The sequence below is a fragment of the Acipenser ruthenus genome, chromosome 6 (assembly GCF_902713425.1).
Source record: "Acipenser ruthenus chromosome 6, fAciRut3.2 maternal haplotype, whole genome shotgun sequence".
NCBI classification, from domain to species: domain Eukaryota; kingdom Metazoa; phylum Chordata; class Actinopteri; order Acipenseriformes; family Acipenseridae; genus Acipenser; species Acipenser ruthenus.
Genome location: NC_081194.1, coordinates 14,401,913 through 14,418,114, shown reverse-complemented (window position 1 = coordinate 14,418,114; position 16,202 = coordinate 14,401,913). Strand labels below are relative to the sequence as shown.

The 16,202-nt window shown below is 34.8% G+C and overlaps 2 protein-coding genes across 5 annotated transcripts in view; both read right to left on the bottom strand.

Annotated features, from left to right (window-relative positions):
* Positions 1–3,730, bottom strand: part of LOC117410726 (ribosomal protein S6 kinase alpha-2-like) — a 59,334-nt gene extending 55,604 nt beyond the window's left edge. Inside the window, exon 1 of the mRNA XM_059025049.1 lies at positions 3,592–3,730. Coding sequence (XP_058881032.1) covers positions 3,592–3,675 — 84 coding nt within the window. The 5' untranslated portion in view covers positions 3,676–3,730. The remainder of the gene's footprint in view (positions 1–3,591) is intronic.
* Positions 3,731–7,046: 3,316 nt separating this feature from the next.
* On the bottom strand, positions 7,047–15,431 carry LOC117411480 (ribonuclease T2-like). Of its 4 annotated transcripts, none has more exons than XM_059025047.1 (11): positions 15,360–15,431; positions 14,194–14,305; positions 12,221–12,321; positions 11,934–11,994; positions 11,534–11,595; positions 10,616–10,673; positions 10,123–10,187; positions 9,723–9,836; positions 9,131–9,176; positions 8,959–9,033; positions 7,047–8,397 (listed from the first exon to the last, which is right to left on the bottom strand). In XM_059025047.1, exons 2-11 carry the CDS (start codon positions 14,239–14,241, stop codon positions 8,200–8,202), a joined length of 828 nt encoding a protein of 275 aa, XP_058881030.1. In that variant the 5' UTR covers positions 14,242–14,305; positions 15,360–15,431; the 3' UTR covers positions 7,047–8,199. The 4 variants fall into 4 exon arrangements, with proteins under 4 accessions (XP_058881030.1, XP_058881031.1, XP_033874962.3 ...); XM_059025048.1 differs by lacking the exon at positions 15,360–15,431 and adding an exon at positions 14,551–14,612; XM_034019071.3 differs by lacking the exon at positions 15,360–15,431 and adding an exon at positions 14,414–14,611.
* Positions 15,432–16,202: the final 771 nt, after the last annotated feature.

Sequence of the window (16,202 nt, the reverse complement as noted above, 5' to 3'; positions counted from 1 at the left end):
CAATTAGGTTGATCATCATGCATTATTTAGGCTGAATATGGTATTAGCGATAGCATGCAGTACAACATACTTTACAATGCTGTGCCTCAGACATTATACTACAAAATTAGAGTTTGTTCTTTATGCAGAGGAAGTGATTAGACCAGCAAACATACTGAAGGGAGTGATAAGGATTCTGGCTACTAGTTCTAACTACATTGAAGTAGATTCCATTCAAATTAATATTGTCTTCTGAGAATAATTTACAAAATATATGTTATTAGGGTACTCATTTTCTAAACAGTTTGCACCATTTACATATCATGAAATAATATGTACAGTATTTTACAGTAAGTAGCATAACATTTGTATTGCTTTTTTTTTTTTTTTGTAAACATTTTCATTACGATTTTCATTACGATTTTATGTTTTAAGTCATCCTGAGTCATTTTGGGATAGGGTTGGGGTTCCTCCAGTTTTGCGTATTTGTCATTTTCCTCTAGATCTGCCTTTACCTTGCTATGAAATTGGTTCTCAACTTGCCAGCCCCACTTAATATATACATTTTTAGTTGTATTTTTGTATAATATAAACATGTATAGTTGCTGGGGCTGGCAGTGAAGTTGAAATGTCACATTGTCACTTGATTTGAATGGAATGAGGGAGGCTGTTCAGTGTCCTTAGAAGATGTCACAATATGGGATGGTTAGTGGCAAGCATTGATCTAAGCAGAAGAGAATATTAAAAGGTAAGAAATTAAGCATTAGGAAAATGTAGATGATATAACGTTTCCTTTTAAAATCAATCACCAACTGTTGAAAAACTCCCACCACAATGGCCCTAAAAATAGATTGTGCTTAAAAGCATAATTGCTTTTTTTTTTAAACTGATCATCAATGGAGAGCGCAATTTGATTGAAATTACAATGATTTACATGAGTGTATGAATCACGGCACTGAAGTGTTTTTCTCATATTCCATGGTTACAAATTGGCAATAATTGCATTGCAGAAAAGCCTAATAGTTTGTTGCATCAAGTAGCTGTTAAAGTGTGACGAAAATACTTTTTGCTCTAAATGTAATTCTGGTCTGTATTGGTCTGTAAGTGTTTAATTTAAATGAAAGTTATTTTCCTAATGCCTTTTCTTTTGCATACTTCACCAAACCATGATGATGTGCAGTGGTAAAGAGAAAAAGAGAAAAACATACTGAATAGAGTGAAATAGGTGGTAAACCAATAATTTATTTCATCCTGTTGTCCACCCACCACATGCGTTAGCTACTTATTAGGAGTGCTGTGCAAGCTCCTCAGTTATCTTGGTTGATGCAGGGCTGCTGTAAATCATTCCTAGTGAAATTCATCAGGACTGTGTCCTTCAGGATAGTCTTCTCCCTTGTCTGTCTGCCCTCCTTTTCAATGCCATCCATTTCAGACAGTTGTACTTTCTGATAAATGCGAATTAATAATTTGAACGATTGAATGACACAAGCAAGAAAGTGACGTCACAACGAAAGTAGACTGCCCACCAGAACAAAGAGAATGTGTCACTGTGTTCTGCCATTGCAGGATAATGATCTCAGGCACTGACATTCTGCTGTTAACCTTCATACATTGCAACATTTCACCAGGGGTCATTATTTGAAATAAAAAGCAAACCATCATAATCAGATGCACTGCCTGAGTTGTTGTTTATCAGCACTACAGAAAGGATGGCTTTGTACTTAACCTCCAGTAAACAGTAAATACCTGCTGCTAAACAGACAGGACTCCCAGGTATATCAAGGATTTAAAAGAAAAAAAACAAAAAAAAACAGCGTACTGACCAGTGTTGAGTTAGGAAGCTCACGGGGTGATTCAAGTCCCTTGTTGTCTAGTAGGGAGGCAAATGCATTGTCTACAGAATGCTTCCATACCCAGACACAGCATCTCCCAGCTTATCTGCTCATTCTTTTTTTGTGTCATTCAGTGAATATATATGACTCATATTTAACTTTCCCCACGAATTTTGACAATGAAAAATGAATTAAGCAGCTGCTTAATTCATAAAACCATGAAACGGTTGAGTAGAGTAGGCCGAATAGCTTTCAGCAATAACCATTATCTCTGGGACACGATTCCATCAATCCACAGGCTTAAAGGCAGACATGTTAACTTCCACAAATGGAAAGTCCCTTCCAGAAACATTAGAAGGCCTTGACTGCTGTTAACTAGGAAACATATATCTTCAAGAGGTCATGAGGTGTATTACTGGCATTAAAGGAAAAAGAAGCTTTCAAGAGACCCAAATATCCTTGGACCCAGAAAAAAACAGCACAGGCTTTGTGGACTTTCAATGGCTGCAAGCCAAGGAATTTTCATGTCGCACACAAATCAGCCTGAATTCACAGCACTCTGATTAGCTGTACAAATCTCATTAGATTTAGTACAGATCTCCCTAAGGAGAAAAAAGTACACATTTCTCTCAGATGCATGGGCGTACCCACCCCCCATCTTTGTGATTAAAACAGTGCATTGCCTCTAACTACATTCATTGCATCCAGCAGGGAGATCACGGAGCATAGAAAAAGATGAAAATACCATATAGTGGACCCCTACCCTCAAAATACCACATCTTTGATAGAGGACAAACGAATGTCTTACTATATGGGGCCCAACTCAATACTTACATTTGTGCTCTGTAAGGGTTAATCTGGTTGCTGGGAGATGCAATACAACCCCTTGACACAGATGCACACACACACAATATGTAGGTGTCAGCATGTTTCTATGTGGAAGGTGGGGTCATGTGACTGCTCTGAAGGCAACTCATGTTAAACGAAAATTCTTAGGAAGGTCTTTACTGTTAACATTCTAGCCTTCCTTATATTATTCTTACTGTTGTGCATGTTTTACCCATCTATCCTTTGCTAATATTTCAAACTACTGTAGTGGCAGCTAATAATTGTTTTATTATCCACAGTATTACCACAGTATGTCCTACAAAAAGATTCCTATAAACAAACAGATGCTTAATAAACAATGGGACCCTAGATACAAGCACCCCAAGAAAATAGCCTCAATGATTATTAGGTTATTAGTTTATGTATAGGTACCAAGTTATTAGTTTATTATAGTTTATAACATTTTTTAAAAAAGCATGAAATGTGGAAGCTTTTTGTCAGGTAGAGAGACATTTGATTCACTCTAATCATGCCCTGTAGATATTTGTTGTGGAATACATAAAAAAAAAAAAAACCCAAAAACACTTGCACATGTTTGAAACATATATATATATATATATATATATATATATATATATATATATATATATATATATATATATATATATATAACAAAAGCTCTTGTTACAATACAACCAGTAGTACTGGCTACATGTTGTCATTATGCTTTTCATAACTTTTCCTCCTAATAATCGTCTGATGTTAAAAAATGGATTCGAACTACAGTACAGTATAAAAGTATAACATTGTGAATCTGTCCAGACTTGGGTGCTAAATACAATGTTACAAACAAACATTGTTTAATTTTTTTTTTTTTTTTTTTTTTTTTTACTTTCTAATAAGGTTATAATATAGTCTGTGTGTAGTTTGAGTAATACAAATAAAATCCTACCTTCGATAATATTCTTTTCAGTTTCCTGTGATGCAGTTTCATCACTTTGGCCAAATTTATTAAAAAAGGACTAACACGTTTCATATTCTCCAGTACTCTGGGCAACGAGTTTATTGCAGCACGTCACCAGACAAATCATGTCCTCATTGTTCCTTGTGGATTAAGAAAGTGGCAGATTGTATTTAATATGCCACTTGTAACACAGTACGGAGAGCTTCAGATTAAGTCTACGTCAGTGCACCAGGATAAAATTCACAGCTAGTTTTGATAGGTGTGTATTTCTCAGCCAGCAAATATGTACCTTTATAATTTTAAACATGGTACCACCACAGCTAGCTCTATGAAAACAATCGCTGCATGCTTATTTTAAATCTTTTTAACTGTTTTACTACTGACAAAAGGAATTTAAAGAAATAAAAGCCAGTTACTAGAAAATAGAGTGCCTGTTTATTTCAAATTAGGAACTTCATCACTGAATAGTTAATGTGGACATAAATTATGCCTGTGTTCTCAAAGATAATACAATATTTATTTTAGATGCACAAATGAGAAAGCAACGGAATAATTTCGTCATTACAGATTTTTTTTTTTTTTTTAATTTAGTCGTCTTCAAGTTTTTACCACGGTTTTTCTACCCAATTATTACCTGTATCCTCGCTGATGCACGGTGAACCGTGGATTCCCCTGACGACCTAAACCCTCCCAACCCGGGTGCGCTCGGCCAATTGTGCACCGCCCCCTAGGAACCCCCGGTTACGGTCGGCTGTGACTTGAGGAATCATATTTTAGCATACAATTGTGCACTACTGTGGGACACACCAGCTTTGCAGTACAATAATAAATAATAAAATCGGTCATTTCTGGGTAGCTTAATACGGTTGTCCATTTAAATAAATTGTTGCAACAGATCGAATTCCAATTCATTTGGAACCTTCTTGTTTGTTTAGAACTAACTGATCATACAGTATATAGTCAAAAGTATAGATTACAAGGGAGTTCATGATGAGGTTGGATGTAATGTACAGGTGAGACTGCATATAAAAATACTGTGATACTTAAATTCTGGTTCCAACATTAAGGCGAAGACCAACACTCAAGGTATGACTTTCTGCGGAATCATTGGGAACCAACTCGGGACACTTGTTTGTAATGTTTATTTTGTTCTTCTCAATTTGTAACAGTTGGTTGTGCCAGTCTGAACTTGAAAACTAATGTGAGCAGCTATCTTTCTCAACTATCTTTTTGGAAATCTACCATTATCTAAGCCTTTGATATATATATATATATATATATATATATATATATATATATATATATATATATATATATATATATATATATATATATATAATTTAACCTTAATGTTAAAATAAAATGTAACTTTCCTTGTTACAGCTGTGCGTGTTGTAATGCTATGAATAAAAGTGATACAATTACACATCCTAAAACTAATAAGACAATTAAACAGAGAGAGAGGTGATTACATATGTGTCAAAGTTTGCAGTGTATTATTGAAATGTCCTTGTAGTCTTTGCTATGTTGGTAAGACAATCAAGAAACTTAAAATTCGCACAGGGGAACACAAGAAAAAAGGACATAAAAATCACCAGAAGCAAAACGCTTTAATGAACAACAACACAATGTTGTACTCTCAGGTGTACGTGCGTTGAGCTTGTGGATACAATGTTATGAATACATCATTTTATTTGTAGTGATTATCCAAGTAGCTGCAACTAATTACTTTACTTAATATGATTTTATTACTGCTACTAACAGATCAATTAACATTAATAATAATTGAATAATCTGTGTTAATTATATTTAATGATCCAGCTATGGCTTGGTCTGTGACACACTGAAGAAGGCCTATGGCCACAATGTGTTTGCTTTGATCTGGAATTGTCCTTCTTTTTGGAAATAAAACATGAAATCAGTATTTCTAGTGTTTGGTGACTGCTTGGCATAGTTCTACTCTTTTAATATTTAACAAGATGTTTACCTTACAAGTACATGGATTTATAGGTGTAAAATACAAGCAGGATAAAAATCACTGCATCTTCGAAACAATGTTCCAACTTTAAAATACTGGTATATGAATCATATTTAAAGAGTTATATTATTGATAGGTCATGTTAAGTTTCAAAATGCGGTTGCTTAAGGCTTTGCACCCTTTCAGTTTTGATGTAGCAAAAGCATCTGAAGATGTTTACATGAATTGTGAGGTTGTTTTTATGTCTAGTTTTAAATACAGTTGAACATATTTGTTACCTTAAATTGTTGTCACTTTTCATCTGTTTAGTTTTGCTGACACCTGGTGGCGTCATCTGTAAAGAAAGACATTAAAATATCAGGTTATATGTGTCATACCTCTTCTTAAATATACTTTATATGAATATTCACAAAAGGTATTGACACTTTAAAATCTTTATATGCATGTATTTCTACAATACTGTATAAATATGACCTAACAGCACTACCTTTCAACCTCAACTGCAGGAATATTATAGCATGATACCGTCCCCATACAAATTATCTACATATCCCAGCTACAGATTATTGACATTTTTATTGGTATATAGGTATTTGAAACAAACATTTCATGTGTTTATGACTACACTATACAGAGCTATCTCAGACTTACTTCTAAGGGAGTCTCCTGCATAACGTTTTGTAAGTATGCTTGGTCACTGTGGCAAAGTGGCTTGCAACGAGCAGGTGTAGTGGTGGTGCAATGATTATAATAATAGGACAAACACAGTTCACGGTCCAAGCAAGCTCTTTAATTCTTGTGGGCACTGTTTGACACCGTTAAATAATACTGCTGGCAACTACACAACAATGTGTATTTGCACAGCTCAATAATATGAGTTAGTCCCGAAACAATAAAAAATGCAGGCACGGCTCCACGCCACAGTGACTGGTGTGGTGTTTTGTACTACGGGTTTTAATGCTCCCGGTGTTAGCCGTCTAATAATTATAAAACAGACACTATTAGTACAATAAACAAACAAGCACAAAAACACTTACGGTTACTTTTCTTTAGTCCTTCCTTTACAGGTCTTTTCTCAAGCATAACAAAGGAACAGATCACTTGGCCACACACAGATATACCTTTAGCCACACCCCCTTTGGTAGAGAGTGCAATTACGTCTCCTCCAATCCATGACTGACACATCACCTACCGCAGTAAGGCGCTGACTTCTAGTATTGTGGCTTTGCCCCCTTTTTGGATGGCCGACTTCCGACTGACCCTGGAATGAATTGTCAAACCATCCAGTCCGGGGCACACTGTTCCTGTTATACTGTGCCCTCACAGGTCAGGAGGGAGCTTGTGACAGACAGCGAATGAATATGAGTCAACAGTCACCCACCAGTAGTTTTACAGTATCAAATACCCCATAAAAAGCAATGTGTACAGTAGTACAGTTGTAAAGGTATAACAATAAACAAACACAGACACTTTGAAATGTTTTAATAGTAAACAAAAACATTTAATGTGTTGAAATGTATAAAAAATAGAAAATAAAGCACCAGTATAAAGTACCATGGATATGAACTTCCACACAACAAATATAAAATGCTTTAACAGGATCATGTTTTACAAACAATTTTGAACAATGACAGGATTTTGAACCACAGAGGAAAAATAAGACAAGACCCCACCCCCATTAAAATTCTAATCACCGATTGCTTACATTTTTTTTTTTTTTTTTTTTAATCAAAACCAAATAAATTAAATATAATTATTTAGCAATGTCCCCCAACTCTACAAATATACAGTTCAGTGTTAAAGACAACGTGATCAGTGTTAGTATTCGTTGCCTAAACATGTACGTAATCAGGTTAGTGTAATCTCATTACTTACAAGAAAATGCCTTAAGTTCTGAAACTGTTAATGCTCTATTTTGGTACAGTACTATGTCTTATAAGTATCACTTATTCAATTGACAGTGCTCTGAACAACTGCAATTTGAAATAATCCATATCTCAGGCAAGTCAGGGTGTAGCAATTAAGAGTTATGACAAAAGAATGACTGTGGTGGTTTTGGCTAGCATGGTTTAGGGAATTATTTTGGAGGATAATACAGCAGATTTGTTGTCCCACAATGTACTACCACTGTTACTGCTGGTATTAAACACTGCATGCTATTCTCTTGCCCCAACGTCACAACCTCAAAATAGATTAAATAAAAGATATTCTGCAGCACTTATTGTCTTGACTCACTAAATGTACACCCAGACTTGCAAGTCATGTACTAGATTATTACAACAACACACTGGAGCCTGGTCGTCAGATTTCAAAAGCTTTGTGGCAGCAAGACATCCGACAAAGATAAATTGCAGACCAATATATTTAACCCTTTGTTAAAATTCGCCCAGTATACAGGGTACTCAATTAAGAACACACATTTTCTTAGATGTTGCTAGTTCATCCTATATTGTTTAAAAAAAAAAAAAGTTTAGTTAGTGTTACCAAACTAGTAAAATCCAAGTGCAACAGACATTATCATTATGTGCGGGTTTGTTAATTATTTTATATTTGTTTCAGCAAAAAGGGAATATTTAAGCAAAAGCTTAATAACTCTACCCCAGTGTCTACAACAACTGCTAGTATTCATCATGTACTGGAGGATAATATACCGGCATTGACTCATCACAGACGGAAAAGTCTGAGGGCACAGCAGATTCAAAGGCAAAGTCATCAGTACTGTTAAACAGCTCTTCTTCGTATTCCACACAGTCGATCAGTTGATATTCTTTGTCAAAGCAGATTTCAATTTGACCCAGTGTTTGTACTTCCTCTCCCTGGAGATAAAATGAGATATTTAGGATACCCAATGTGCCTGGCTATTTTTCCATCCTTTAAAAAAATTCAGAGCAACAATGTCATGTACAAGGGGCCCTATTCACACAATTGTAAGTCCTAAATTGTGAGTAAGTTGTCAGTTAATATAAGTACACAACCTTCAAACCACAGAAGATTAATGAGGCTAGGTTCTTGTAGTTGAACGTGGAATTACATTACATTACTGCTGAACAAATATTATTTAAACGGGGGTGTTTGTTTGTTTTCCTTTCTTCCTACTAACTATCCGCATTATCTTTTCTGCAATTTAAAATGATTCCCAAGTATGTTTCACACGTCATGGTTCAGTCAAATCAATAGTCAAAAGACTTTGTACCAACAGAAGAACTGAAGTAAAAACAAAAGTGAAGTACTGGTCCCTTACAGAGCTGCTTTGATGTGTTGGTTTTGAATCATTGTGCTTGTACACTTCTCTATAAATGGAAGAACTTCCCTAAATTACTTTACAAAGGGCAAACCAAAGACATTTGTAATACAAGATATGCTATAAAAAAAAATACCTGTGAAGGAGAAACACACTGGATCTTTGGTTTTACTTTGTAAAAACTGCCAATAGAATTCCTGATATCATCCAGCTGAAATATAAAATACAAAAGTCAGCTTCTGAAACAAACACAGTACAGTATGCAGTACAAATAAATGAAACATAACAGAATTTAAAAGATTACTCACTCTGTAGTATTTTGAAGATGGCACAATGTTAAACTTCTTAAGAATACTGAAAAAGAATAATGGATAAAAGAAAATTCAAACAATTTTCTAAAGTTTTAGAAAAACTTTTGTTTCCAGTAACCTGTTTTAGTTATCTAGCTGTTTATAATAATAATAATATTTATAATAATAATAATAATATTTATTTCTTAGCAGACGCCCTTATCCAGGGCGACTTACAATTGTTACAAGATATCACATTATACATTATTTCACATACAATTATCCATTTATACAGTTGGGTTTTTACTGGAGCAATCTAGGTAAGGTACCTTGCTCAAGGGTACAACAGCAGTGTCCCCCACTGGGGATTGAACCCACAACCCTCCGGTCAAGAGTCCAGAGCCCTAACCACTACTCCACACTGCTTATAACTAACATACCACATGTTAACACATGTATTTTATTATTATAGTGACTTGTTTTAAGTCACTTTGTGTACAAGCAGCATATCTCCTTTCAGGACTGTTGCAGATAAGCATTCAGTAGCATCTTTGGCCATTCCATGTTTTTCTCTGATCAGTTAGTAACTGTAACAACAACATTTCCTTACCTATCAAGGCCTACGTTTTTGTAAAGGTCCAGTGCTTTAGCAAAGTATTTATTCTCAGAGTTTAATGATTCTGCGACAGCTGCACAGGTCCCATGCTTTTCCCATTCATGTTTCCTGAAAGAAAAAAATGTGACAATGTACAAAACTTTTTTTTTTTTTTTTTAAATGAGGTAAGTGGTAATACTGTTATCTGTTTCTACATGTATACTTTTGAAAGCATAATCTATTTACGTAGTAAGAATATTTACATTTCAGAAATACAGGTACATTAAAACAAATGTATACAAAATACAGTATAAATGTGTAAAACATGACAGGTGCCACAGGACACGTGCATGTCACTTTAACAATTGTAACAATTGAAGCCTAACCAAATAAGGTATAATTTGAGATGATGTACCAGAACTGATTACTTCCTGGATGCAACAGATCAGGCCACCAGTTTTCCATTTCAGGAAGTAGATCCTGTGAGAAAACATGTGTACATAATTTGAGAAAAAAAATTAGGAAAGAGACAACCATTAGAAACAACAACTTGCATTTAAAACAATTACAAGTTATATTGCTCAACTCAGTAATACAAGTACACGGTATAACAAATTTCAGTTAACAAAAGGTTCCCAAGTAAACATTGGTGTCTGCTGTATACATATTTATGTGCCTTACACAAAGGTATAGACTTGGCATGGTAACTATGGCCCTTTTTTAAAATCATCCACTAGGTTACCTAACAATTACCGGTAGTTCAGTGAAACTCTATCCAGCAAAATTCAGCATTTGATAATCCAGCAATATTAATTAAGTTCTCTATTTTTTATGACGTGGTATTAATCACACTGTGTTTGATGCAAATAGAAGTGGCAATTAAAATTGATATGAAAGCAGACTGATACCTTAATGTCATTCACATTGAAGTGCCAGGACCTATTGCAGCTTTGTCCTTTATCAGGCCTGTCAAAATACAGGAAAGCTTTTAATAAACTTTTTTTTTTATTATACTGCTTTAAAATTATACTGCAAAGTAAATACAGTACATTTAACCAAGTTTGGAAACAGCTGAGTTTGCAATACATATACATACAATGTATAAAGGCTTGCAATGTATTGCATAAGTTTTTTTTACACAACATTTACTCCTATAATGAACACAGAGTTCTGTGCACCTGCAGTATTCTGATAATGTTATATCATATGAATAACACTATAAATTGGGTACTTATTGTTGTGTCTCAGTGGTGTAATTTGATTCAGCCAAACCCTAAATAATTCTTCATTAATATTACACAATATATTTAAAGCATGTATAGTGCAATGCAAATTCATACCTGTTCTTAAATCATTCGAGAAAAAAAAATAATAATAATAAAAAAATAATAATAATAAAAAAAAAAAAATGTATTTATTTTTTTAGAAAAACACTACATGGAGAAAGTAAGGGGGTGATTTAAAGTAAAACTCAGTAATTAAATGAGACTAGCACTCATATATTACTGCTTGAACTGGAGATTATTCTACAGGTTTTCAACAAAATCCAAGACTTGTGGAAATACATTTTAAATATAGGTATTAACAGTAGTAATAAAAAAGTGTAATGAAATATAAACTACGTTAAATGATGATGCGGGTGCAGGGACCATGAAGGTCTCTGCCTTTAATACACCTCAACACAAACAGTAGTTTTCCTGCTTACTGTGATGTGACTATTATTCTGGGTCCTATTGAATTGCTGGTATTACCGTTTGTGTGATCAAAACATGGCTCAAAGTGTTCTGTAACATAAATACTGTACTGTGTGTTAAGAAAACTCTTACCAGAGCCCATGTAAAGTCCAGTAGTTAAACTTATCTGCAGTTTGGCAACTAACTTCTTCCATCTTGGAAAAAATAACATAATTTATTAGACCACCACAAGGAACAAAATTACTGACACAAGTCACCCAACCAAAATGGAAAGTCATCCTAGCTAAACCATACCCCATTCAGATTATTGTGTATGGTTTTTAATTTTTATAATTTGTTAGCTGGGCTCACAAATTCTACTGACAGGACTCACCATTTAATAGCCAGGGGGATCCTCAAACAACATAGTCATTTTTTTTGCTGTGGTATGGTTTACGGTTTCACTTCCTATATAGAGAACAATTAAGCAATAGAACCCGAAAAAGAGCACTAGTTTTTGCTGCTCCAGCAATTAGTTACAAAACACACTTACTGTACACAAAGTCTTAGGCCAGAGGTGAGTCAAAATCAGCTTTGTCCACTGATTTTCATGTCTACAAAAAAAAAAAAAAAGTACTATTCTTAGAAAGCCATTTTTACAGTAGAAGAAATGCAAGAGAGTTCACAGTATATACATTTTGTAGTGCACAATAATATTGGAGAATATATGATGGCTGTTTTTACAGTTCAGGCTAAATAGCAAGCTGCTAACCATGACTCATCCTTTCTAGTTACATCTCAGGAGCGGCTGTTTATGAAACATTAAAGAAAGGAACTTACTTGTATAACAATGGGTAAGAATTAACCAAGACAACAAGGCCAAGACACAGTAATAATGTCACCACGTTTAAGGATGCCATTTTAGTCCAAATAGAGATTCCCTGTACATTTAAAACAAATAAATAAGAAAAAAAGAATTAATACAAAAAAGTTAAATTACAGGTTATTTGCTTACTTAGTCAGTAACCTTTGAAATACAATTGATTTTTATTTACTATCCTCTATCATCGAAACACTACAAAATTCACAAAAAAATATGAAACACTTTAAACAACTTCATTTTTTATGAAGTGATAATAAAATGGACAATAATGTTATTTTCTGATAGACAGGCATACATAGCACACATATTTAGGGAAGTTATTTAACATTACATATCACGTGATGCACTGTTTTTCACAGTATTTGCCAGTGTACTCAATTAACTCAGAAACCACATACTGCTGTTCTGTTTTTGCAAAGACTTATCACTGTGCTGTATCTTGTGAGGTAAACTGCACTTTAATGTGTTACAATTGCGTCTGACTGATGTTCCTGCAGAATTAAGGCCTTTCTATGCAAATATAACCTTGGGCATCTATTGAATACAATGCAAACGTGATTGTGAAAACGACACACAGAGACGCAAATATCGTTACATCGAACAATGTTATATACAGAGCATGTGAGGTTTTTTTTTAAATTATAAAAGTTTAATACATTGTTTGAATAATATCCAATATTACAAACAATTTAAAAGTAACCGATTTGAAGGGAACAGTACAGTATTTTATTTTTCAATACCAAACATCACCTTACTTTAATTTGCAGTTAATTCGACACGAACCAAAAGCCTACCAAGCTCTATGATGGAGGTTATTTACAGTGCGTAATTGTTTTGACGAGTCTGTGTGCAGTTGTGAAAGTAAAAAAATCTAATACCTTTTTTTTTGTTGTTTTTGCTTTCAAATGTGTTTTAGTTTTATCGATTCTGCACGTTCTTGCGTGCGCTAAAGAGAGACAGTCCCTGCCAGGGACTTTCCTAATTATTTTATCATTTCAGCTACGTGTATACACAAACAAGCTTACTTGTTTTGAAAAATCATCTTGAACGATACAAGCAAATTCTTACACTACTTGGTTTGATTGAATAAGTTGTACACAACAATGTATGTTATATGAAAGCTGAACATTAATTTCAATAAAAACGACGGTTTTTAATGAAAAGACAGTGTAGCCTACTTCACTAAAGTAAAAAGGCTTCTGTTATTTTGAAATGCAACTGCTTCAGATTATTACTACTGCTTCAGTAACAACCGTTTAGTGTTGGTGTTGAATTTAAACGCGTTAATGCCCTCCCCACCCCCCGCAGGCACACTACCCAGTTAACTTCCCCTATTGGAAAACAAAAATAATGGTCTGGTTCCCCTCCCGTAATCAAGCTTTTTTTTTTTTTTTTTTTTTGCGGTTGCTTTTAATTATTTTTTTAACTTTGTACATGATGTAGAATAAGTGACTGTAAACAAATGACACTAGTATGTACAATACCATTTTAAATAAACGTATGATTGTGAATGTGCGGTTCTTAGAACGGCATTGTCATTGCTTGCGCCCCGGCACCATTCTGTACAAATTAAGCAGTTAGGGCACTTGGAAGAAAATGTTGGTACAGGTCCTGTCCTCCGTGTTTTCATATCCATTGAGAACTACCACTTTCTCAATCACTCGACTCGACTAGTTTGCTGAAACGACTAATGCATAACAAGTACAAAACGGACAAAACCATGTAAACCCTACTAAGTAGTCCTAGTAGCCTAGGTACGATAAGGTGTTTTTCAATGGACTGTTCTTTTAGTGATTTAAAAATAAAAAGTAAAACAAAACAAACAAAAAAATGGGACACATGGCTCACCTTATAAAAACACAATGTTTTATATTCACGTGTATAAAACCGTTCAAATTAAAAATAATAACAAAAGTTAAAGATACTACACCTGAGTATTTTCAACTTTACCAGATCCAAATTTCAACCAGTTGTTCATGTGTTGAGTTTGCTGTCACCCGAGCTGCTTGTGGTGGATGTGCATGTACCGGCATGTACTCGTTCTTAATTTGTTTTGATAGAAAAAAAAGAGAGTGACTGCGATTAGCCTATTGGTGGAATTTGTACACCATTACAATACATTTGATCAGTTATTAAAACGAAAAGCTCACTCGCTTGCACTTGCTGAGTTAAGGTGCTGCTAGTTATGTGCACACTTGAAAGTGTCCCCTTTCTCACTCATTTTCTGTAAATCCCTTGACTGTTCTTGCGAATTGCATTTAACACAACATTGTTTTCAGCATCCTACCATAACAAGGAGCCTGTGCCTAACTGAGTCACGTGAGGGAAACAAATTGCATGATCACATGATAAACCTCCCCGCTGCCCCTTGAGTTAAAGGGACAGTGCGGTAAAACATTGCTGTTTAAAACTTGCCCGTGTAAGGAAGTGGCACGTAGGCTGGGACCAAATCAAATCTTTCACAACCCTCTAATCGCATTTAACAAAACTATTTAAAGCGTTATATTTTTTTGTATCTTATTTATTCTACTGGTAGAAAAAGGAAACGCTATTCAATACAGTTTTGTTAAGTGCGATTAGCGGGTTGTCAAAGTTTTGATTTGGTCCCAGCCATAGTGGTACGCGTACCAAAACTGGACAGTTTTGAAAGTAGTACGCGGTGATATTCTGGTACAGGAGCAATCAATTGCGATGTGATGTGTTTTCCTATTGTCAAACAGAGGTACATTTACCAGTAATTATACATTATTTGTTTGCAAACCATTAATTATAAACTTAAACTGGAAACAGACACCCATTTCCGTAAAAAGAAAAAGAAAATCACACGAACAAGACAAAATGAGACGTGCCGAAGTTAAAAAAAAAAAAAAAAAGTACAAGATCCATAACGTGTTGCATATGATAAATATTCGCATACTGTTTTCTAAATGGTGGAAAAATATGCTAAATTCAATTTTAAAAAGATGAAAAAGACCGAAAACAGCATTATATGCCAGCTTTGAATGGGCAATTTCCTGCTTTCTAAGCGGAAGTTTTTAGAAGTTGTTTAGGCGTGCGAGCAAACGCTGTGCGCTGCTTCACTTTTCACCCACGTACATGGGAGCGATTGAAGCAAACGATCAGTTCCAGGTGTTGTGCCAAATAGTGTCACCGGAAGAAAAGTGTCTCATTTTTGTTAGAACACATGCGCAGTCCTGCGAATTTGTCGACCCTAGTGCGCATCTATTTGCACTAGGTGAATGGTAACCTGTATGGGGGCGGATTGTAATCACGCCAGCCCAACCAAGGCTCGCACGGCTTCCTAGCTCTGGAAAACAGATTTATACTACGGAGTCATTTGGTAATAATGTTGATGCTGATAGTAGTCCCAGTCCTTCATCTGACATTTTGTATTATTATTTTGAATTGTTTTTTTAAGCATACAGATTTTAGAGCTTTTAACGTCATCTCATGTCACCACACCCGATCTCACTGACACAGGGCAGGATCTGTAACGGCAGTGTATCACACAACAATGCCCGTTGCACTGTAATAAAATAAGCAGTCACGAAGTGTTTGCAATAACATAGTTGAATTATCTATTGTCTGGGTGTGTGTTCAGAAACCTGCTGAACTTTGCTGTGAACAAACCACAGTACTTCCTTAGAAAATGTGAAAGATGACTTACTCGCGTGGTTCAAGTTCAGTTGAATGATTCTTACATGCATTGTTTTCATTCCAGCAGTTATTTAGTTATTTAGTGAACTGAAATTGCTGACCTCAATATATTGCATAAAAATGTGCAATGTCGCCATTTAACTAGTATGGAAATCATTTTGATAATCAACACTACATCAGTCCAAAAAAGGGAACATGTTATTCCTCAAATGTCAAAATATGCCATGCATGCACATTCAAAAGAAGAACATATATATTGAGGGTTTCTACGTTTTAACTGCT

Coding starts and splice junctions, on each gene's coding strand:
- LOC117411480 (XM_059025047.1), bottom strand. CDS start 14,241: ATGAACAACTGGTTGAAATTTGGATCTGGTAAAGTTGAAAATACTCAG. Junction 10,674..11,533: donor TGGACTTTACATGGGCTCTG/GTAAGAGTTTTC, acceptor GTATTTTGACAG/GCCTGATAAAGGACAAAGCT. Junction 9,837..10,122: donor CCAGGAAGTAATCAGTTCTG/GTACATCATCTC, acceptor TTTTTCTTTCAG/GAAACATGAATGGGAAAAGC.